At 38.2% G+C, this 21,489-nt stretch overlaps 4 protein-coding genes across 8 annotated transcripts; all 4 read right to left on the reverse strand.

The window, feature by feature from the left end:
- Positions 1-1,218: 1,218 nt before the first annotated feature.
- On the reverse strand, positions 1,219-4,891 carry tor1 (torsin family 1). Of its 2 annotated transcripts, none has more exons than XM_044334317.1 (5): positions 4,514-4,891; positions 3,101-3,366; positions 2,831-3,006; positions 1,667-1,794; positions 1,219-1,526 (listed from the first exon to the last, which is right to left on the reverse strand). In XM_044334317.1, the coding sequence occupies exons 1-5, from the start codon at positions 4,710-4,712 to the stop codon at positions 1,282-1,284; spliced, it is 1,014 nt and encodes a 337-aa protein (XP_044190252.1). In that variant the 5' UTR covers positions 4,713-4,891; the 3' UTR covers positions 1,219-1,281. The 2 variants fall into 2 exon arrangements, with proteins under 2 accessions (XP_044190252.1, XP_044190253.1); XM_044334318.1 differs by lacking the exon at positions 4,514-4,891 and adding an exon at positions 3,983-4,300.
- Positions 4,892-6,217: 1,326 nt separating this feature from the next.
- LOC122969088 (torsin-1A-like) lies at positions 6,218-9,958 on the reverse strand. 4 transcript variants are annotated; one of them, XM_044334673.1, is made up of 5 exons: positions 9,605-9,956; positions 8,391-8,546; positions 8,019-8,194; positions 7,047-7,171; positions 6,218-6,940 (listed from the first exon to the last, which is right to left on the reverse strand). In XM_044334673.1, exons 2-5 carry the CDS (start codon positions 8,421-8,423, stop codon positions 6,696-6,698), a joined length of 579 nt encoding a protein of 192 aa, XP_044190608.1. In that variant the 5' UTR covers positions 8,424-8,546; positions 9,605-9,956; the 3' UTR covers positions 6,218-6,695. The 4 variants fall into 4 exon arrangements, with proteins under 4 accessions (XP_044190608.1, XP_044190604.1, XP_044190605.1 ...); XM_044334669.1 differs by having other exon boundaries at positions 8,281-8,546; positions 9,605-9,955; XM_044334670.1 differs by lacking the exon at positions 9,605-9,956 and adding an exon at positions 9,299-9,463 and having other exon boundaries at positions 8,281-8,546.
- Positions 9,959-10,228: 270 nt separating this feature from the next.
- On the reverse strand, positions 10,229-14,241 carry LOC122969089 (torsin-1A-like). Its single transcript, XM_044334674.1, has 5 exons — positions 13,773-14,241; positions 11,266-11,531; positions 11,003-11,178; positions 10,663-10,790; positions 10,229-10,558 (listed from the first exon to the last, which is right to left on the reverse strand). The coding sequence occupies exons 1-5, from the start codon at positions 13,918-13,920 to the stop codon at positions 10,311-10,313; spliced, it is 966 nt and encodes a 321-aa protein (XP_044190609.1). The 5' UTR covers positions 13,921-14,241; the 3' UTR covers positions 10,229-10,310.
- A 2,373-nt stretch (positions 14,242-16,614) lies between these two features.
- LOC122967924 (torsin-1A-like) lies at positions 16,615-20,242 on the reverse strand. Its single transcript, XM_044332723.1, has 5 exons — positions 19,807-20,242; positions 19,025-19,290; positions 18,763-18,938; positions 17,305-17,429; positions 16,615-17,198 (listed from the first exon to the last, which is right to left on the reverse strand). Exons 1-5 carry the CDS (start codon positions 19,964-19,966, stop codon positions 16,963-16,965), a joined length of 963 nt encoding a protein of 320 aa, XP_044188658.1. The 5' UTR covers positions 19,967-20,242; the 3' UTR covers positions 16,615-16,962.
- Positions 20,243-21,489: the final 1,247 nt, after the last annotated feature.

Below are 21,489 nucleotides of genomic sequence, written 5' to 3' on the forward strand. Positions count from 1 at the left end.
AAAATCATTAAAATTTTGTATTCTGAACAGTGCAATTTTAAGAATTTAAAATGTTTTGTTTCAAGGATCCCATCCTGAGTTCATGCACAGTGTCCAAATGCAGCTACAGACTCCAGTCATGGTATAAAAAAAAAAAGTATCCTGTATGGTAAAATATACCACTATGGACAAAAACATAACAGTTATATATTTCTCAGATGTGACTGTATCATATTGGCCAGGTATTTAAAGTGTGTGGCTGTACAGTATTAAAAACATATCTGGCTAATGTTGGTTTTAATGATACATATAAACAGAGTTTTCTGCATTTGAACAGTGTGAATTTTCTATCCACAACGGCCAATTCTGACTGTTCATGAACCAATATGTCGAGTGGAGTTATGTATCGGGCTGCAACTAACGATTATTTTCATCAACGATTAATCTGACAATTATTTTCTCCATTAATTGGATAATCATTTCGTCTGCGAAATGTCAGAAAATAGTGAAAAATGTAATGTGACGTCTGCAAATGTTGTGTTTTGTCTGGCCAACAGTCCAAAAATCCAAAGATAATCATGTAATTCATAAAAAAAAGCTTAAAATCCTCACATTTAAGATGGTGCAATCAGCAATTTCTAGGTGTTTGTCCTTAAAAAAAAAAAATCATTAAAATGATTATTCAATTATCAAAATAGTTGTCGATTAATTTCCTGTTGATCAACTAATCGATTAATCGTTGCAGCTCTACATGTGTATAAAATAACTCAGTAGATGTTTAAAAAAAAAAAAAAAAAAAGAGCTTAAATTAAGGCTGCTGACTTCAGTAATCCATCAATATGGAATACAGATTTTAAAAACAAACAAACAAACAAATGCACAACAGTGATATGCCGTCGTTTCAGTAAGACGCCCTCTTTGTCCTGCTTGTCTTGTGGTGAAAAGTCTCTCTGGGAAACAAAACCCGTCTTCGAGACTCTCGTTTATATTGTGACATAAAAGCGGAGATCAAGCACCTTAATCAGTTACAAAGGATAGCATTTCCAATCTTATTATTTTTTCATCCCGTCTGGCGCCGCGCTCTCTCTCTCATCCGCTGTAAGCGAGATGCAACATTTGAGAAGACCTGCTGATATCCTTCACATTCAAGAGAAACCTCCGCAGAGACTTCTACAGAGTTCAGTCACCTCGACTTCCTCTCTTTAGTCATTTGGCTGAGAATGTTTTTCTTCTTTTACAAAAAAAAAAAAAAAAAAAAGTGCACATAGTGATTGAACATTGGCGTCCATCAGATGCTGACTTTTATGTGTAGTAGTCCAATTTGCTGTCTATCGTCTTGCAGCCTTTGACAGAAAACACTCTCTCGGATTTGGGGAAATAGACTAAATCTCTGGCCACTTGGTCTGCCACGTCCTGGTTTGGCGGGAGTCCTCTGTCCGCCATCCCGGACAGGGCGCACTGCACGACGTGACGGTACTCCAGAGGCAGGAACGGGACGAAGAAGTCCACCAGGTTCTTGTCAATCAAGCTTGTGTGCCAAAAGCCACCTGCAGGAAGAGATTGAGAGATACATCCAGTTTTTTTAAAAAAGGAAATATGGGTTTTTTCATTAAATTTACCTTCCGACTGATAATATGAAGTGAACAGCAACACAAAGAGGTTATTAATTAATTAAAGTTACACTCACTTTTCTTGTTGTTGAACACGGACAGAGAGAGCGATGTTTCCAGGTCTTTCAGCTCGATCTCTTCTCGATCTCGTCCTCCTCTCCAGAAATCTAAAGCCGTCTGTATGATGCTATCCCCTCCAGCGTTGCTATGAAGTAGAAACAGGTAACATGTTAAGAGTGTGTCCTTACCATACTGTATAGAAGACGTTAATTTTGGACAAACCGGTAATGGAAGCAGATTAAGTTGTTGGTTTAAAGGGGACATATCGTGCACATTTCCACTCGAAATGGGAACTTCTAAAATAAATCTGTACACGTTTGAGCCCAAATCTGAGCCAAAATATGTGAGTGAACAACGTGAACAACCCTAGCAACAACTTTAGCAACAATGGCTACTGAACAGACAGTCGTTTTGTGGGCCTGCGCTAACAATCTGATGTCATCATGAGGAGGAAGTAGAGGTAACTTTGCAAATGAGGTATTCAGCCCTGGCTTTTGACTTGTAAGGAGCATTTTTACACACGTTCAGCTCACGTTTGGGAACTTTGAACATGTTTAACATAAATATCTGACATCATAACTTTATAAAGAATAACAGAAACTCGAAAAAAGCACGATATGCCCCTTTCAAGGTGTTGGTATTAGTTGCTATTACATCAGCATGAATCCCAATGAACAGTGAAAGTGAAGGTTTAAATATGTTTTATGGTGCAGAATTAGCTCTGTGATGTACAGATGACTGCTGAAAACACAACCTTGTTTCTATATGTTCTGTATTATGACCAAATCTATCATAGAGGCGGCACACTGGTGCAAATTGTTTCTACACTGAATGAACCACTATTGTCAAACTCGTGGAAAACATCCACAGATCATCCCTTGAATCACCAGAGCCTATCATACCACACCCATTGTCAAGACTAGAATTACAATATAATATATCACTATTAACAAAACGCTATAAAACAGACAAGTAATAAAATTTTATTTCCTGGATTGATCCATTTCCATGATCCAAATGAAAAACTTACAATACATATTTATCATTTTCATCCCTTAAGCCGACATCACAGCTTATAAACATGTAAGCACACAGCTTTCTCACAGTGCTGTTTAAATAAAGGTTCAAATGAATGATTAAAACATTTTAATTCCTCCTAAACTTAAGAGAAAGTGTTTTACCTGAGGAAGATGAAGATGGCTTTTCGATAAGAAACTCCATCCAGCTTGTCGTAGTAGTCCAGGTACGGCTTAATGCTGTCGATCAAGCCGGGTTGCATCTTGTCCATCTCATCAAAGATGAACATGGAGCGTGCACAGTTGGTGACATTGCCTTTGATCCACTGCTGTAGCTGAGTCTGAGGAGAAACAGTATCATATTCATATAAAAACTGAGCAAAGTCACTGAGTTTCAATTAAAAGTAATAAAAATCTACTTGTTTGTCATCATACCTTGTAAGTTTCAATTTGACTCGGATGTGGGAAGTGAAGTTCGGACGTGAAAACATGGACGAAGCTGCTGTCCATTCCCTCCTTGTAAATGTTCTCAGCTATCAGCGAACTGACAAAGTTCTTCCCCGTACCGGTCCATCCGTGCAGAGAGAGCACCAGGGGCTTCTTCGGGTTGTCGTTGCTCATGAATCCATTCACAGCTTTCAGGATGATGCGTGACGCGACATGCTGTCCGAACAGTTTGCTTTCCAGGTCAGCCTGAAGACCTGGAGAGTGCATAGTGGAAAGTCAACAGGATTAGTGTCTGCAAACACGTGGCTGAAACAACTTTCTCAGCATTTCCCCAAAGAAATTGTTTAGCCGAGGTGATATAGTAGGCACCCAGATTTCAGATTTTCTGTGTATGTGTTTCCTATCTGGATAGCAGGTGGGCGGCCATCTTTGCTTTGATTCAGAAACAGGTGCAACTTGGGAAACAAGTTGAATGTTGACTGCATGTTAGATTTTGTCTTCTAAAAAGATGACTAAAAATAATTAATTAATTACCAAAATAGTTGGCAGCTAATTGTTTAATCGACCAATCATTGCAACTCGAGTGGAAAACCCTGCACGTGACTGAAATCCTGATCAGAAAAGTGTGACGGGAACCTGAGAGGACCAAACACTGTTTATTATTGAACGGAGTCTTAAGAATGTTTTACCCTTCCAGTTAGATTTTGGTTTTGACGGTTTAAATAAAAACACTCAAGCCACGTCACTTTGTCCAGATGACAGGTTAATTTCATTTAATAATCGGAAGTGTTTGTTTCTCGAGTTGCGTTGCAAAAAAACTCTACAAAGACAGGGCAATAACTCTCACATTTACATACTGTACGTTCTCACCTGTTGCATTGTAAGCTATCCATTTCGGATCGCAACTTTCATGTAAATAATTGTAGATTGTCCGCCCGAGAGCCGCGCTGACACTGACAACTACTGTTGTTGTGATCGGGTCAAACGCGTTTACCAGCACATTGGCTGTCGAGAAAACATGTAAAAATAAACATATGTGTACCGCTTTCATTATCGAAACCACTTAAATCCTGGCATTAGTAGTTTTTTATGCGGTTAAACAATCAAAATACCACGGTGAAACCGCGCTAATGCAGCAGGCTAACTAACTAGCTTCTTTACAACGGGGAACTTCCGCGTACGTCATGAGTACGCGACAAACAAAACGAGCTGTGTTCAACATCAGAAACGTTTAATAAGTTAGGAAGTGATTAAAACAAATCAAATCTAAACACTATATTTAACGTTATAAATCTTTAGACAGTTTAGGTGCGAGTGTAGCTAACTTAAAAACTTTAAAACCTGCCGCTGATATTACTTAACTTCCAGCTGTTTTACACGTGTGGTGGTCAATATGTTTACCTGTACTGTTTAAGGAAATCCACTCGGGTCGACAGCACTCGTGGAAATAGTAGAAAATGTTCTGGTAACGGGCTAGAAAGCCGGTGAGAGCCGCAGCCATACCGACCGCTATGCTAGTACTGATGGGCTCGATAGCCTCCGTGAAGCCGGAGCAGAGCAGCAGCCACAGCAGCAGGACGTGTCGCGTCCTCGGTTTCATCCCGGACAGTTGTCACCGCTTCATCAAATGTATCTAAAAGGGAAAAAATGTGTGCTTGTGTGTGTGTCTATCAAATTGTTTGCCGAAGCTTCCTGAGTCAACACACCGGAGATAGCTAGCGCCAGAAGACTTTACGTTGTCGTGCGCACATACTCAAACGCGGAGCAGTCATGACGTCAGAGTCCAAAGGGGATTTAAAGGATAGGGTTCACATTTTTTTATTTTAGTCTATCTTGTCTATCTTTCAACGCTACAGTCTTTTTAATGTCAGAGTCCCTCTTTTTGTTACTCTACTTCCATCGCAGCTCAACTGGGAAACATTGTCGGAGGACACACAAAGAGGGAATTTGATGCTAAAAAGACTAAATGTGGAAGATATCCACTTGATATGACTCACTCAGACTGCTGAAGCCTAATACAAGCTTCAGGTAACCTTTCACCTACATTAGAAGAGGATCTTTTTTATAGCCAGTATGAAAAGGAGGAATAATTACAGCGAGGAAAACTTGACTGTTGTTTAAAGACAGACTTGGAAAAATGTGAATCCATCCTTTAAAGTGTTCCCACCAAGGTACCCAGGTTTTCAAATCTTTTTCAATAACATGTAATTTTATAATACAGGCCTAGGCAAGATTCCACTGAAGCACTAAATTTCTTTTCTCTTTCACGTAAACATAATTTTTCACCACATGAATATTACATATAAAATAATAGTAACATAGACACTTTTTAAATATAATAATATGTTTGATAATGATTTTCATATCATGAATATACTATATGTATCTTTATGAATTTCCCATTCAGCTAAAAGATTATACAAGAAAAGTTGATGCAATCCCAAATGGTGCAGTCAGACTGTTATATTTTGCTCTCAAAGGCAAAGAAAGCTTAATACCATCTTGAGTCCCTGGGAAGACTTTTTCCACAAAAAAAGAAGTTTGATTGCCTCATTTAAAATCCTTAAAATGACATCTGCTGCTTCACCCTCATTGAAAAATTCAGAATCTATGAAAATGCAAATATTTTTCACTTCTTAAGTTTAACTGCTGGATGCACGATATCTCCTACCTCACTAAAAAGTCCATTCTGAGTGTTTGTGCACTGAATGCTTCAAGTTTCCACATTAGTTATTAGTTAGTTATGTCCAGTTTCAAACTGGACCTAAATGGTTCCAAACTAGTTGTGTTGTCACAAATCATGCTCGTAGGTCCACGCCTTACACTGAGATTTTCATTGAGCACAGAGAAACTGTCTTCCTTCAGCAGATGATTGTGAAAAACGCCTTCTGGTGGTGAACTCTGCACGTACATCTTTCACAATGAAGCTCAAACATCCAGATGAAGTAACAAAAAGCAAGACACATTTCTTAGTGGATGGGAACTAAAGATAAAAAGAGAATCAGTAATAGCTGAAAGCTACAGCGACCAACTAGCACACATGTATTCATCTTCTCTAACAGTGATTTACATTATTAACAATTTAAGTACGATATGTGCACAATGGATTGTAGAGACACTTTACTCTGACAGTCTTACAGGAGAGTTTAATCCTGGGAGGATGCAGGAGAAAATGTAACTCAAATTCTCACAATATAGACACAATGTACATATTATCTGTTAAAAAAACACACAAAAGTTATATCATACATTTGAAATGGAGGGATCATCCCAGTTAACCAGCTACCTGTAGAATGATAATATCTTAAATCATTTATACTAGGTAAGAGATTTAGATTAGGTAACAGATTAATATGGTTTCATGGTTGTAAATATTATGGGAAATTATGGCAATTATAACTGGAGCACTGCAACTTAAGTGAAATGTATATAAATATAAATATACAGTACCAATCAAAAGTTTGGATATAATAAAAATAAACTAAACCTTTAAAAAATCCTGATTATGATGTCAGCGTGGCATCCCGTCTATTGTCTGGCTTACAGTGTTTTTCTTTTTTTAAGTGCACACAGTGCATAATTATTACTTTGTGTAGAAGTGCAATCTACTCTCTACAGTCTTGCAGCCTCTGACAGAGAACACTCTCTCAAATTTGGGGAAATAGTCCAAATCTCCGGCCACCTCGTCTGCCACATCCTGGTCTGGCTCCAGTCCTCTGGCTTTCATCTGAGCCCGGGCACATTGAACAACGTGTTGGTACTCCAGAGGCAGAAATGGGATGAAGAAGTCCACCAGGTTCTCAGTAAAGCTTGAACGCCACAAACCACCTACAGGCAGATTTTAAGAGATATTTTCTGTAGTAAAAAAAATCTAAGTGGTTCATCAAATCTATTTTTCTGTGTTGACCAAGACAAAAAGAAGTAGTCTACTCACTCTTGATGTTAAATGCTGATACAGAGAGCGATGTTTCCAGGTCTTTGAGCTCGATCTCTTTTCGATCTCGTCCTGCATTCCAGAAATCTAAAGCTGTCTGTGTGATGCTCTCTGCTCCGTCATTGCTGGAGAGAAGGTTAAAAACAGACAACATATTAGAATTAGCCTCTGATTGTTACCACTGTTAACATTTATCAGAAATTACAACAATACAACATTATTTTGTAAAAAAGAGTTTGTTACTGGTATTTTCTATTAATAACTAGGCTTGTATTCATTTTAAATATACATATACATTTTAACTGTGCAAAATGTTGAATTGAATGCACTGATTGCCCCCCTTATTGCATATTATTGCAACATACTTGTAAACATAGGTGGTGCTAGGGTTGGACTTACAGGTCTTAAAAGTGCAGTGTGTAGAATTTAGTGGCATCAAGCGGGATGGAGTTGGCAGAAATGGAATATAATATTCATGAGTATGTTTTAATTAGTGTATAAATACCGTTTTCATTACCTTGGATGAGCCCTTTATATCTATATAGGGAGCGGATCCTCTTTCACTGAGCCTGCCATGTTGCATCACCATGTTTCTAGAGTAGCACAGAACGGACAAACCAAATACTGGCTCTAGAGAGGGCCTCTCGTCTTTTCCGCAGCCAACGTACATTCTAGTCCTATATACTGCGCCTTTAAGATCCAAATGTTTTCACTAAAGCCCTGAATCTTTTACTGTTGAACATGTGTGGCATTTTGTACTGCCCAGATCACAGCTGAGAAGGAACCAATGTGTTTTAAACAGAATGCTGGAGCAAAGCATGTAGTCTTTTTGCTCAGTCCTTGGATCTCCATTGACCCTAGAACCGCTCTTGCTTGTAAGGCTAGAAACAGACCAGACCAGTGCACCTTCCTGTATAAAGGTTTGAATGAATTAATGAATTGATTGGTCAGAGAATGTGTTCATAATTTCACCTGAGGAAGATGAAGATGGCTTTCCCATAAGAAACTTCGTCCACTTTGTTGTAGTAGTCCAGGTACGGCTTAATGCTGTCAATCAAGTCGGGATGCATCTTGTCCACCTCATCAAAGATGAACATGGATTGTGCACAGTCGGTTATATTGCCTTTGATCCATTGTTTTAACTGAGACTGAGGAGAAACAGCAGCATATTTAATTCATACAGAAGGCCAAACAGAACAATGTTACTGTGTATGAATTGTACTTATTATTATACCTTGTAGGTATTAGTTTGACTTGAATGCGGGAAGTGAAGTGTAGATATGAAAACATGGACAAATCTGCTGTTCATTCCCTCCTTGTAAATGTTTTCAGCTATGAGCTTACTGACGAAGGTCTTTCCTGTGCCTGTCGGTCCATGCAGGAAGAGCACCAGGGACTTCTTCGGGTTGTCGATGCTCATGAATCCATTCACAGCTTTCAGGATGATGGGTGATGCAACATGCTGTCCAATCACTTTGCTTTCCAGATCAGCCTGGAGTACTAGAGAGCACATAGAAAAAAGCCAACATGGCATGGATGGCTTGCAATCGTTGATGGAACTATGAATTCTCACTTGTACCAGCAAATTCTACAGGAAAATGTCACAGTATCCGTCCGTGAACTGAAGCTCAACAGAAAGTACACAGCACACAAGTCGTTCTACCAAAGAATGGTTGAAGCAGAAGGAAGTTAATGTTTTGGAATGGCCGAGTCAAAGTCCTGACCATAATCCTATAGACATGCTGTGGATGGACCTAAAGTGGACAGTTGAGACTGTTCTATAAGGAGGAAATGGATAAAATTCCTTCAAGCCAATGTGAAGGGCTGATCAACAGTTAATGGAAATGTTTAGTTGAAGTTATTGCTACAAAAGAGGGTCACACCAGTTAGTGAAAGCAAGGGTTCACATACTTTTACCTCATACAAATATGTAAGATTGGATAATTTCCCATAATAAATAAATGAATAAGTTTAATGTTTTTGTCTCATTTGTTTAATTGGGTATCCTTTATCTAGTTTTAGGGCTTGTGTGAAAATCTGATCACGTTTTCGGTTATAGTTATGCAGAAATAAAAAAAAGTTTCGGTTTTGACGATTAAAAAAATAAAACACTGAAGTCACGGCATTTTCATAGTTCAGATGGCACGTTAAATAATAAATAATTACAAGTGTTTGCTCGTGGACTTATGTCACAACAAAACTCTGCAAACACAGGGCAATTGTTCTAATATTTACACACTGTACATGCTCACCTGTTGCACTGAAAGCTATCCATTTCAGTTTGCAACTTTCATGGCAACTGAGTGGAAAACCCTGCATGTGACTGAAATCCTGATCTAAAAAGTGTGACTAAAGGTCGTTTATTGTTGAAGGGAGACTGCAGAGACTTCCTCCCCAGTTAGGTTTCGGTTTGACATTTTGAATAAAACACTGAAGCCACAGCACTTTCATTGTCCAGATGTCGGGTTAATGTAAATAATTAACAAGTGTTTGTTCCTCGAGTTGTGTTACAACAAAATTACAACCTGTCTTCACATTTACACTCTGCATGTGCTCACCTGTTGCATTGTAAGCTATCCATCTCGGATCACAATTTTCATGGAAATGATGGTAAAACGTCCCCCAGAAAAAAGCGGCGACACCGATGACCACTGTTGTTGTGATCGGATCAAATGCATTTACCAGCACACTGACCGTCGATAAAACGTGTAAAAGCAAATATATGTGTGCCGCTTTCATCGTCGAAACCATGTAATCATCATCAGTAGCTTTTATGCGGTTAAACAATTATAATAATACAGCACTACTAACTATAACTACAGGCTTGTTGGAGATGAATTACGCCTCGATTTACAAGCACGAATGTATGAAGAACTTGAAAGTGAAAGGGATCAGGCAGCAGCATACAGGAAGTAAGAAATATTTGCATCAGATCTAATCCCGTTTTAATTAAATGTCATCAGATCTCATCAAGCTTGCAGCCACTCAATCACTAACTGTTTTTGTTTTAACGGTGTTTGTATGATAACCTAATAAAATGACCTGGTATCATGTGAAAATGAAAACAGCATTTATTCTGTAATCTCCAATATTATTAAATTACAATATGTGCACAATGAATCCAGTTTCAGTTTCAAAATACATAAATTAAATAAATAAATCAAACCTTTAAATAATCCTGATTATGATGTCAGCGTGGCGTCCCGTTTATTGTCTGGCTTACAGTCTTTTTTTCTTTTCATAAGTGCACACAGTGCATAATTATTACTTTGTGTAGAAGTGCAGCCTACTCGCTACGGTCTTGCAGCCTCTGACAGAGAACACTCTCTCAAATTTGGGGAAATAATGCAAATCTCTGGCAACCTCATTTGCCACATCCTGGTCTGGCTCCAGTTTTTTGGCTTTCATCTCAGCCATGACACACTGAACGATGTGTTGATATTCCAGAGGCAGAAACGGGATGAAGAAATCCACCATGTTCTGGTCAATCAAGCTTGAATGCCCCAAACCACCTACAAGCAGAGATTAAGAGATATTTTACGTACTAAAAAATCCAGGTGTTTCGTGAAATTTATTTTGCGTAATGACAAAGACAAAAAAGAAGTAGTCTACTCACCCTCCTTCTTGTTAAACGCTGATTCAGAGAGCGATGTTTCCAGGTCTTGGAGCTCTATCTCTTCTCGATTTCGTCCTTCTTTCCAGAAATCTAAAGCTGTCTGTGTGATGCTCTCCCCTCCCGCATTGCTAGAAAGAAGGTTAAAAACAGATATATTATTATCAGAATTAACCTCTGATTGTTACCACTGTTAACATTTATCAGAAATTAAAAGTTACAAAATTACTTTATAAAAAGAGTTTATTAATAACTAGGCTTGTATTCATTTTAAATTAAGATGTTAACTGCAAAGGTTTGAATGAATTAATTGATTGGTCAGAGAATGTGTTGATCCTTTCACCTGAGGAAGATGAAGATGGCTTCCCGATAAGAAACTCCGTCTACTTTGTTGTAGTAGTCCAGGTACGGCTTAATGCTGTCAATCAAGCCGGGATGCATCTTGTCCACCTCATCAAAGACGAACATGGATCGTGCACAGTTGGTTACATTGCCTTTGATCCACTGTTTTAACTGAGTCTGATGAGAAACAGCAGCATATTTAATGCATACAGAAGACCAAACAGATCTATGTCACTGTGTTTGAATCGTACTTTATTATCATACCTTGTAGGTATCAATTTGACTTTTATGTGGGAAGTGAAGTGTAGATATGAAAACATGGACAAAGCTGCTGTCCATTCCCTCCTTGTAAATGTTTTTAGCTATGAGCCTACTGACAAAGCTCTTCCCTGTGCCTGTTGGTCCATGCAGAGAAAGCACCAGGGGCTTCTCCAGGCTGTCGTTTCTCATGAATCCATTCACAGCTTTCAGGATGATGTGTGACGCGATGTGTTGTCCGACCAGTTTGCTCTTCAGGTCAGTGCTGAGTCCTAGAGAGTGCATAGTAAAATCAACAGAATAGTTTGAACTTTATTGAACAAGCAACGACAAGAAATGAACAATACACAGCCAGAGGTTCAGAGACAGAAATCATACATCACAGGAACATTTTGGGTCATAAATATGACCTAAAACGTGGTCAGATTTTCATGCAAGTCCTAAAACTAGATAAAGAGACATCATTTAAACAAATCAGACAAAAATCCTTACACTTGTTCATTCATTTATTGAGGAAATTGATCCAATGTGACATATTGGTGCATGGCAAAAGCATCTAGGATTATCAATTCATTTGAAGGGGAAATTGGAGTTGGGTGTTTCAATCAATGGGATGACATTCAGGTGTGAGTCTGGGAGGCCCTGCCTTTCTGTGTTTCAGTCCGTCTTTCGGGTCTGGCTCAGGGCTTGGATGATGACGGGGCCGTCTTCTCGTTCTGTCTATGGGTTTCATGGCGGCTGATCCTCTGCTGGGTTTGGAAAAAAACAGTGGAGTCGACTCAGTTGAAAAAAAGTGTAGTTATCCTTCTCCTTCACTCCTGCAGGGAAGGGTGAGAGTGCTGGGTTGCATAGCTATCTTCATCTTCGGGTCCAATAAGGTGCTCGGTTGAACAAAGAATCTCTACTCGTCCAGCAAGAGATTGTGCAGCCTAATTAGAGTTAATGCACGTACGGGGGTACTTCCTATGGTAGCTGTAGGAAAAGCTGGAAGTGTATAATTTTGGGAGTGTCTCAGGTGTTTGTACTCTTGGTGATCTCACAGATGAGAAGCGGGACCCCTTGTGGTTTCCGGCGGGTCTCATCCAATGGGAGATGAGAGTTTGAATCTGCCGGATTTCGCATTTGAGTGTCAGTTGAGCAAAGAACGGTGGGAACCGAAGTCTATTTGGACTCATTTTGTTTGACTTGGTGCAATTTCTTTGTTATCAGGTTATTTAAGTCCCTACAGGTTTCAGTCAGGCTTTATGACTGCATGCAGGCCTGCCTTTGTCATACACGTTGCATTTGAGGCCCAACAAATGAGAGGCGTTATGTTTGGAGACGAGCAAAGGCTGCATTCCAGTTGAAGAACCTTATCCCATCTGTAAAACATGGTGTCATGGTTTGGGCCTGCTTTGCTGCCTCTGGACCAGGGTGGCTTGCAATCATTGATGGAACTATGAATTCTGACTGGTACCAGCAAAGTCTACAGGAAAATGTCCATGAACTAAAGCTCAACAGAAAGTGGGTCATGCAGCAAGAAAATGACCATAAACACACAAGTCGTTCTACCAAAGAATGGTTAAAGCAGAAGAAAGTTAATGTTTTGGAATGGCCAAGTCAAAGTCCTGACCTTGGTGATGTTGAATTTATTGAAAGAACAGCCCCTTGAAGCCCCTTAATTCTGTAGAATTGCTGTGGGAGGACCTGATGCGGGCAGTTCATGCAAGGAAACCCAGAGACATCCCTGAGTTGATACTGCTCTGTAAGGAGGAAAGGGCTAAAATTCCTCGATGTGTAGGGCTGATAAACAGTTAGCGGATATGTTTAGTTGAAGTTACACACCAGTCACTGAAAGCAAGAGTTCACATACTTTTGCCTCACACAAATATGTAAGATTTGATAATTTTCCTCGATAAATAAATCAACAAGTTTAATGTTTTGTCTCATTTTTTAAATTGGGTTCTCGTTATGTAGTTTTAGGACTTGTGTGTAAATCTGATCATGTTTTAGGTCATACTTACGTAGAAATAAAACATTTTTTATGGAGGTTCACAAACGTTCAAGCACTTTTCTATTAGTAGTTTGCCTACTACTTTATGCAAGTGTTAAAACTATACTTAGTTAGTTTAACACACTGTACCTCCTCATGTTTTTTATGTGTTTATATGTCTCTATTACAGAATAACCACACATCTCTCCAGTCATATGTCACTTCAATTGGCACTGAATAAACATCCTGGATTTAACTTCAACATCCCGTTCATATATGATGGTCTTTTTCACAGATGTTTGTTTAAGCTGATGAATCAGCAACAGAAAGCCTGTTGGGACTCTGTACAGCAGTCTAACAGTAATAGGCTACATGTCTCTGTTATTGTGGCTAAATAGCGCTCGGGAATTAGCTGCTGTCTAGCTTAATTATACTTTTTAGAAAAGACGTAAAAGTAGGCTAAATAATTACAGATGTTTGGTTCAAACTAACTATTAACACAGCGCAGCCGTCTTCTTATTTACATGACTCACATCCTCACCTGCTGCATTGAAGGATATCCATTTGGAATTACAACTTTCATGGACATTGAAGATTCTGAGAAAGATTTCCATCGGATCAAACGTGTTTACCAAGACACTGGTCGTCAAAAGAACGTGTAACAACAGATATACTTGCACCGCTTTCATCGTTGAAACAACCTAATTCGTGGTAAAAACAATCTCAACACTAAAACTCCTCACTGACTAATAGCTCTGTTGTGTCGGGAACTCCCAGCAAGGAAACCTGGCCGACCAACTTTTCGTGAGGCGTGGTCCCTTCTGTGTTATGAAAGTTGTGGGTAGATTATTGCTCGTCTATTGTGCCTTTTTAATAACGTTTAACCACATAAAATTTAAAAGGAATCTGCTACATTTACATTAACTACGGTTTATGTTTCGTTTTCGAACATATCCAAACAGAATAAATAAGCAATGCATTTCAAAATCACTGTATTAACAACCCTAATTAATATGCAAGTTGTCATGACAACTCACTGTTTCCCGTTGTCATAGTAACACAACGCGTCTTCCGGGTTCAGGAACTCAGCGGTAAGAAACATCTGAGCGTCAGAGCAGCGATGAAAAGGTTTGACACACACACACACACACACACAAACACACACACACACACGCACACGCGCACACACACACACACACACACACACACACACACACACACACACACACACACACACACACACACACACAAACAACTCAAATAAATACTGAAGCATCTCAACACAGACATGACTGAATATGAGCTGACCGACAAAACTACTGACGGTTTAACGGACAGGATTTAGCTGCTCGTAGACGACCAGTGGTGGAAGAAATACTCAGATCCTTTAAATGAGTAAAAGTACCAATACAGCAATGTTAAAATACTCCACTAGGCTACAAGTAAAAATCCTACTTAAGAAAAAGTACATAAGTATTTAAGTAAAAGTACTTGTTTGTTATTATATAGGATATTAGATTATTACTGAAGCATCAGTGTTTAAGCAGCATGTTACTGCTGTAGCTGCTGGAGGTGGAGCTAGTTTCATCTACTTTATATACAGTTAGCTAGTTTAGTCCAGTGGTTCCCAACCTGAGGCTTGGACCCCTCCAAAGGGTCACCAGATAAATCTTAGGGGTCGTGAGATGATTAATGGGAGAGGAAAGAAGAAAAAACAAACTGAAATATTGGGTCATTTGAATATTTATTGAAATGAAATCATGTGAGAAGTTTAGAGGGAAAAATCACTATTTTGTGGAGCTGTTAACAACTCATAGACATCTGAAATGTGACCCCAACTACACACTGCTTTTTGTAAGACGTTAAAAGCCAAAAAGGTTGGAAACCGCTGGTCTCATCTTGTTGTATTTTAAAAGCTTGTTATATTATCCATTGTGTCAAATCTTCATCTGAAAAGTAACTTAAGCTGTCAAATAAATGTAGTGGAGTAGAAAATACAATATTTCTCTCTGAAATGTAGTGGAGTGGAAGTATAAAGTAGCATTAAAAATGGAAATACTCAAGTAAAGTACAAGTACCTCAAAATTGTACTTACTTTCCACCAATGTGGAAGATAGATATTCATCATTGTCCGTGCACATTCACTGTGGTATTATATATTCCCAAATTCATATCTGTGACCAGGTGCCAACAATGCTGAGAAGTTGTATTTAAAGATCTCTGAATACTGCCAAGAGGGCCCAGAGGCCTCAAAAGCCCCCTTCTCTGTGTGTGTTTTTGGTAATATGAATGATTGTAATTTTCTTTATGTATATGAGTATAAGCATTACTAAAGAACAACATTAAATTGGCACAATAAGTGACTGAGTCATGATCAGATAGGCTTATCAACCTGATGATGAGGCCTCATCTAGAACAGGCTCCATGTGTAAAAATCTGTCACTCTGAGCTGAAATGGCTCATATTTCTTTCCATTAATCTGTGTTTGATCAGACAGCAAACATGGGATCATGTAATATTCCAACATGGGAATACTTAGTAGGCTTAATCGGGGCCCACCAACTCGTTTTTGATCCAGGGTCTTCTAGCAGGTCAATTGTCTGAATGCCCCTTGATAAAGGAAGTGTTGCAAGAAAACACTTGCCAAGCTTAACAGGAATTTCAACACCCACAAGCTTTGCCATGCTCAATGCCCACATGCCTAAAATAATTTAAATGTACTGTACAAATAACACGAGGGAGATGTCACATAAGAAGGCAATGGCAAAAGTACTTCATAGAGTCACAGTTTTTTCCCATCTGTTAAAAACAAGTTTTAAAAAGTAAGAAAACTGTAATATAGGCCTAATACGATCAAAATCACTCCTGCCAGTAGAGGGCAGTTGTGCACTGCAAATGGGGGCATTTGCAGTGCACAACTTTCTATGTGGTCAAATAAAAGAATTTGGACTTTGACTAAAGGATTATCTTATTTATTCACCTTTCTTTACGGGCCCATGTAAAAAGTAGGGGTGTAACTGTATACAAAATTCATGGTTCGTTTATGATTTCAGTACAGCAGTTATAAAGTAACATTTTGGTCTTTTATTTTGAAAAATGTAAACATCCAACAATGGCTCATTGGTCGAAACTATTACTGAAACTGTTTAGTTGTGCTGCAGTGGAAGATATTACTATTACTATCCAACTTATAAACAATAAGATTGCTTCTTATAAACAATAAGAAATGTGCACATACAGTTAGTATGCTCCAAATTTTTTTTTTAAAGAAATCTGATTTTATTGGCTACCCTTTCTGTTCAGTTATTTTTATTTATTTTTATTATTACTTTTACCCTATGTCCTGTTGCCATGTTGAATGTATCAACCAACGGAAAGTGAAGTCATGCCTGTCATGTTATCTTTATTTCATTATGATGCTTAGTGCTCTCTGTTATTGTCTTAATGTTACACATGCTGTAAGTTTCTATAAATAAAGAGATGAAAAAAAAGGGGTGTGCCTCTCAATCTGCGATGATATCTAAAAACAGAGCTGTGGATCTGTTTTAATAATATAGACTGTATTGAACAAAATAACAATAATGAAAGCAGTGAGACCACTTATAATCTGACTAACTGTTTCATCTCAGTCTTCGATTTAATTCAGCCAAACAAGTGCAATACCAGTAGTTGCCCAGCAGATGTTTTGACTGTATCAAATTATTTGAAACACATAGTGATGCTTAGCTATTCTAGTCCAGCCTACTCGCTATTGTCTTGCAGCCTCTGACAGAGAACACTCTCTCAAATTTGGGGAAATATTCCAAATCTCTGGCCAGCTTGTCTGCCTCATTCTGGTCTGGCTCCAGTCCTCTGGCTTTCCTCTCAGCCATGACACATTGAACGATGTGTTGGTACTCCAGAGGCAGAAACGGGATGAAGAAGTCCACCATGTTCTGCTCAATCAAGCTTGAATGCCACAAGCCACCTACAGGCAGAAATTAAGAGATATTTTCTGTAGTAAAAAAAATCCAGGTGTTTCATCGAATGTATTTTTGTGAGATGACCAGGACAAAAAGAGGTAGTCTACTCACTCTGAATGTTAAATGCTGATACAGAGAGCGATGTTTCCAAGTCTTTGAGCTCAATCTCTTCTCGATCTTTTCCTTCTCTCCAGAATGTTAAAGCTGTCTGTGTGATGCTCTCCCCTCCAGCATTACTAGAGAGAAGGTTAAAAAGATATTAGAATTAGCCTCTGATTGTTACCACTGTTAACATTTATAAGAAATTACAAGAATACAAAATTATTTTTTAAAAAGAGTTTGTTACTGGTATTTTCTATTAATAACTAGGCTTGCATTGATTTTAAATATAGATGTTGACTGCAATGAAATGTTGTGTGCTGCTTAGGAATGTAATGTGTCCTGGTCAAGTAAATCTCAGAGAGCATGTACATTTTAATTGTGCAAAACATTTAAGTGAATGTACTGATTGTCCCCTCTTATTTCAGCATTAGGGATATGCACCTCCATCACTGAGGCTGATGCGATACGCATCTGGATGTATTGCCAACGATCTGATACATTAAAGATTTATATGAAGCATCTACCAATGCGATACGATTCACCCCTATTGAGATACAGTTTGAATCGATACAGTTTGATTCAACATAATGCGATTCAACCCAATGCAATAGAATGATCTTTGATTTTATTTCTTAAGCATACAGCAAATCATAAATGAACAAAGAAGTGCCATTTTTACTTGATATATTTGTTTCTCTAGAACTGCAGTAAGCATCTCATGCTGTTTCTTTTTGACCTCTAAAAAACACCTGGACCTTTCACAAACAGGCCTTTTCACAAGTCCTTTGTAGTGTAGTGTTCTCTGTTTCCAGTTTACATGCATACACTCCGTGACCCAAACAATTACTGTCAAAATAGTTTAATAATCAACTTACTCCAACATGCGGAACAATAATTCTAGAGTGCGTTTCTAAATAATAAGGCATAGGGCTTCTACTGACAATTATACTCAAATTAATCAGATTTTACTGATGCAAAGATATTAGAAACAATGCATTGCAAGTTCATCCCAAATTGTATTCGGTGCACACTTTTTTAATTGGGGCAATTGCATTGTGAATGTTTATGCCAGTGCATTGATGCGAAATGGTTAATCTTCCCATGTCTAGTAAACATAAACTGTAAACTGGTGCTGCAGTTGGACTTATGGGTCTTGAGACTGGAATGTTTTCACTAAAGCCCCAAATCTTTTACTGTTGAACATACATGGCATTTTGTACTACCCAGATCACAGCTGAGTAGGAACCAATGTGTTTTAAACAGAATGGTTGGAGCAAAGCAGAGACATAATGGAAATTAAAGCCCATTCCCTTCCCCATGTAGTCTTTTTGCTCAGTCCCTGGATCTCCATTGACCCTAGAACTGCCCCTGCTTGTAAAACTAAAAACAGACCAGACCAGTGCACCTTCCTGTATAAAGGTTTGAATGAATGAATTGATTGGTCGGAGAATGTGTTCATAATTTCACCTGAGGAAGATGAAGATGGCTTTCCGATAAGAAACTCCGTCCACTTTGTCGTAGTAGTCCAGGTAGGACTTAATGCTGTCAACCAAGCCGGGATGCATCTTGTCCACCTCATCAAATATGAACATGGATCGTGCACAGTTGGTTACATAGCCTTCGATCCACTGTTTTAACTGAGACTGAGGAGAAACAGCAGCATATTTAACTCATACAGAAGATCAAAAAGAACAATGTTGCTGTGTTTGAATTGTACTTATTATTATACCTTGTAGTTATCAATTAGACTTTTATGTGGGAAGTGATGTGTAGATATGAAAAGATGGACAAATCTGCTCTCCATTCCCTTCTTGTAAATGTTTTTAGCTATGAGCTTACTGACAAAGCTCTTTCCTGTGCCTGACTGTCCGTGCAGAGAGAGCACCAGGGGCTTCTCCGGGTTGTCGTTGTTCATGAATCTATTCACAGCTTTCAGGATGATGCGTGATGCAATGTGCTGTCCGAACAGTTTGCTTTCCAGGTCAGCCTGAAGACCTGGAGAATGCAAAGCGGAAAGTCAACAGGATAGTTTAAACTTTATTGAACAAGCAATGACAAGAAATGAACAATACACAGCCAGAGGTTAAGACACAGAAATCTTAAATAAAAGAGATTTAAACAAAATGTAAAATCAAATACATTTTGTTTTACAGCTTTCCTGTTCTTAGAGTACAAAAAAGTTCTAATGTAATACTTTAAATCAGTTTCAAAGAGTATATATATGATGGGTTGTGATTGGAATACTAGATTTATGATTGTGTGCATTTGCTAGCAATAAAATCAAATTACTGGTAATTATATATGGAATAATAATTAGTATAACTGAACAGTACATGTTCACAACAAAGGTCTTACCCTCCTCAGTTAAAATTTGGTTTTGATAGTAAATAGTCACTTAAGCCATGGCACTTTAATTATCCTCTGGACAATATGTCAAAGTAATTTGCTTGGTTCAAACAAACTCTAAACACAGCTCAACTATCTTCACATTTCCATGCCTCACATCCTCACCTGTTGCGCTGAAGGATATCCAGTTAGAATCACAACTTTCTTGTGGTTTAAAGAACTGTTGCAGATTTTCAGTGAATCTACCAAAAAAGTCAAATGTGTTTACCAGAACACTGGTCGTCAAAAAAACATGTAACAACAAACATATTTGTGCCGCTTTCATTGTTGAAACCACCTAATTCCCGACAACAGCTGAGTTTATGTGGTAAAACAATCTTAACACGGAAACACCTCACTGATTCAGCAAACTAATAGCTTCCTTGTGTCAGTGACTTACAGCAAGATGAACCAGCTGAGCAACTTTTTCTGAGTTGTTGTCCTCATGTCTCTGTCATTGAAAAAGTTGCCAGACAAGATTGATTGAATTGATGTTACAGTTCGCTGTGTATTATATGATTGATTGTACATGTATACAGGAATACGCATTAAGAAAACACAATATTAATATGTTAATATGTAATATTCCAGCATGGGAATACTTAGACTCAAACAATAAGTTCACAATTGTTCAACTCTGTCTTGAAACAACAGTCATCCACATGAACATTGAATTAGATTTTGCTTGTTGTAATGATTCCTCCTGTTCATACTGACCATTAGAAGATCTCCTCCAAATGTGCTTACAATGTAAGTGATGTGGGACAAAATCCACAGTCTTTCCACAAGTTTATCTGACAATAACATGAGGCTACAGTGGAAGGATCATGACAAAAAGTGGGAATTTTGCACTAAAAATACAGTAACTTATCAACTTGATTTCACTAATTTGCATGGCTCAAGATTCATATTAGCTTCAAGTAAACACAGTAAACATCAAGTAAATAAATCTTTGCACAGAAGGAGTACTGTGGATTTTGTCTCCCCATCACTTACATTGGTAGTGAATTATGACGAGATCTTTTAATGGTCAGTATGAACAGGAGGAATGATTATGGCAAAAAAAGTGTCAATGTTCATTTGGGCACCTGAATATTGTTTAAAGACAATTGAAAAATTGTGAACTTATCCTTTAACATATGACAAGCTTAACAGGAATGTCAACACCCACAGATTTGAGTGGCCACACCTACTAAAATGTACTGTACAAATAACACGAGGGAGGTGTCACATAGGGAAGACAATGGCAAAACTATTTAGTGGTTTGATCTTTTCCCTTCTGTTAAAAACAATAAAGTAAGAAAATTGTAATATAATATGATTAAAATCACACCTGCCAGTAGAGGGCAGCTGTACACTGCAAACAGGAGTTTCTATGTGGCCAAATAAAAGAATTCAGACCTTTAAAGGATAATCTCATTCATTCATCTAGTTTAAGAATCTTGATCCTTATCTTCTTATCTTTTTGGTTGCACATACAGTAGCACTGTAGGGTGATAGTCATGTGATCGTTCTTCCATATGGACTTACAGGATCATACACACAAAGTGCAGAGGGAGACTGTGCTAATCTGCTGCTCTGTGCAGATCTTTTCTAAAGAGCGCAGTCCTTAAATCATCACATAAGGAGAAATAAATCATAAAACTGACTTCATTTTCAATGTCATCTAAATCAGATCACACTTTTTTCTTCAAGGGAAATATTAAACCGACTCGCATTTCATGGTAATCTACCTGTATCTTTCACTTTTTCTCTTTTTGTTTTATTTTGTTAACACAGAGTTCTACCACATAGTTATTTTTAATAAGA

Source organism: Thunnus albacares, chromosome 18 (genome assembly GCF_914725855.1).
Source record: "Thunnus albacares chromosome 18, fThuAlb1.1, whole genome shotgun sequence".
NCBI lineage: Eukaryota > Metazoa > Chordata > Actinopteri > Scombriformes > Scombridae > Thunnus > Thunnus albacares.

What these genes read in the sequence shown, in the direction of transcription:
- tor1 (XM_044334317.1), bottom strand. Translation starts at nt 4,712, where the DNA reads ATGAAACCGAGGACGCGACACGTCCTGCTGCTGTGGCTGCTGCTCTGC. An exon ending in GATTTCCTTAAACAGTACAG is followed by an intron (nt 3,367 to 4,513) that starts GTAAACATATTG and finishes TGCACTCTCCAG; the next exon opens with GTCTTCAGGCTGACCTGGAA. An exon ending in GTCAAATTGAAACTTACAAG is followed by an intron (nt 3,007 to 3,100) that starts GTATGATGACAA and finishes GTTTCTCCTCAG; the next exon opens with ACTCAGCTACAGCAGTGGAT.
- LOC122969088 (XM_044334669.1), bottom strand. Translation starts at nt 9,797, where the DNA reads ATGGTTTCGACGATGAAAGCGGCACACATATATTTGCTTTTACACGTT. An exon ending in GATAGCTTACAATGCAACAG is followed by an intron (nt 8,547 to 9,604) that starts GTGAGCACATGC and finishes TGTGCTCTCTAG; the next exon opens with TACTCCAGGCTGATCTGGAA. An exon ending in ATCAGCATTTAACATCAAGA is followed by an intron (nt 6,941 to 7,046) that starts GTGAGTAGACTA and finishes ATCTGCCTGTAG; the next exon opens with GTGGTTTGTGGCGTTCAAGC.
- LOC122969089 (XM_044334674.1), bottom strand. Translation starts at nt 13,920, where the DNA reads ATGAAAGCGGTGCAAGTATATCTGTTGTTACACGTTCTTTTGACGACC. An exon ending in GTCAAATTGATACCTACAAG is followed by an intron (nt 11,179 to 11,265) that starts GTATGATAATAA and finishes GTTTCTCATCAG; the next exon opens with ACTCAGTTAAAACAGTGGAT. An exon ending in GCCATCTTCATCTTCCTCAG is followed by an intron (nt 10,791 to 11,002) that starts GTGAAAGGATCA and finishes CCTTCTTTCTAG; the next exon opens with CAATGCGGGAGGGGAGAGCA.
- LOC122967924 (XM_044332723.1), bottom strand. Translation starts at nt 19,966, where the DNA reads ATGAAAGCGGCACAAATATGTTTGTTGTTACATGTTTTTTTGACGACC. An exon ending in GTCTAATTGATAACTACAAG is followed by an intron (nt 18,939 to 19,024) that starts GTATAATAATAA and finishes GTTTCTCCTCAG; the next exon opens with TCTCAGTTAAAACAGTGGAT. An exon ending in GCCATCTTCATCTTCCTCAG is followed by an intron (nt 17,430 to 18,762) that starts GTGAAATTATGA and finishes CCTTCTCTCTAG; the next exon opens with TAATGCTGGAGGGGAGAGCA.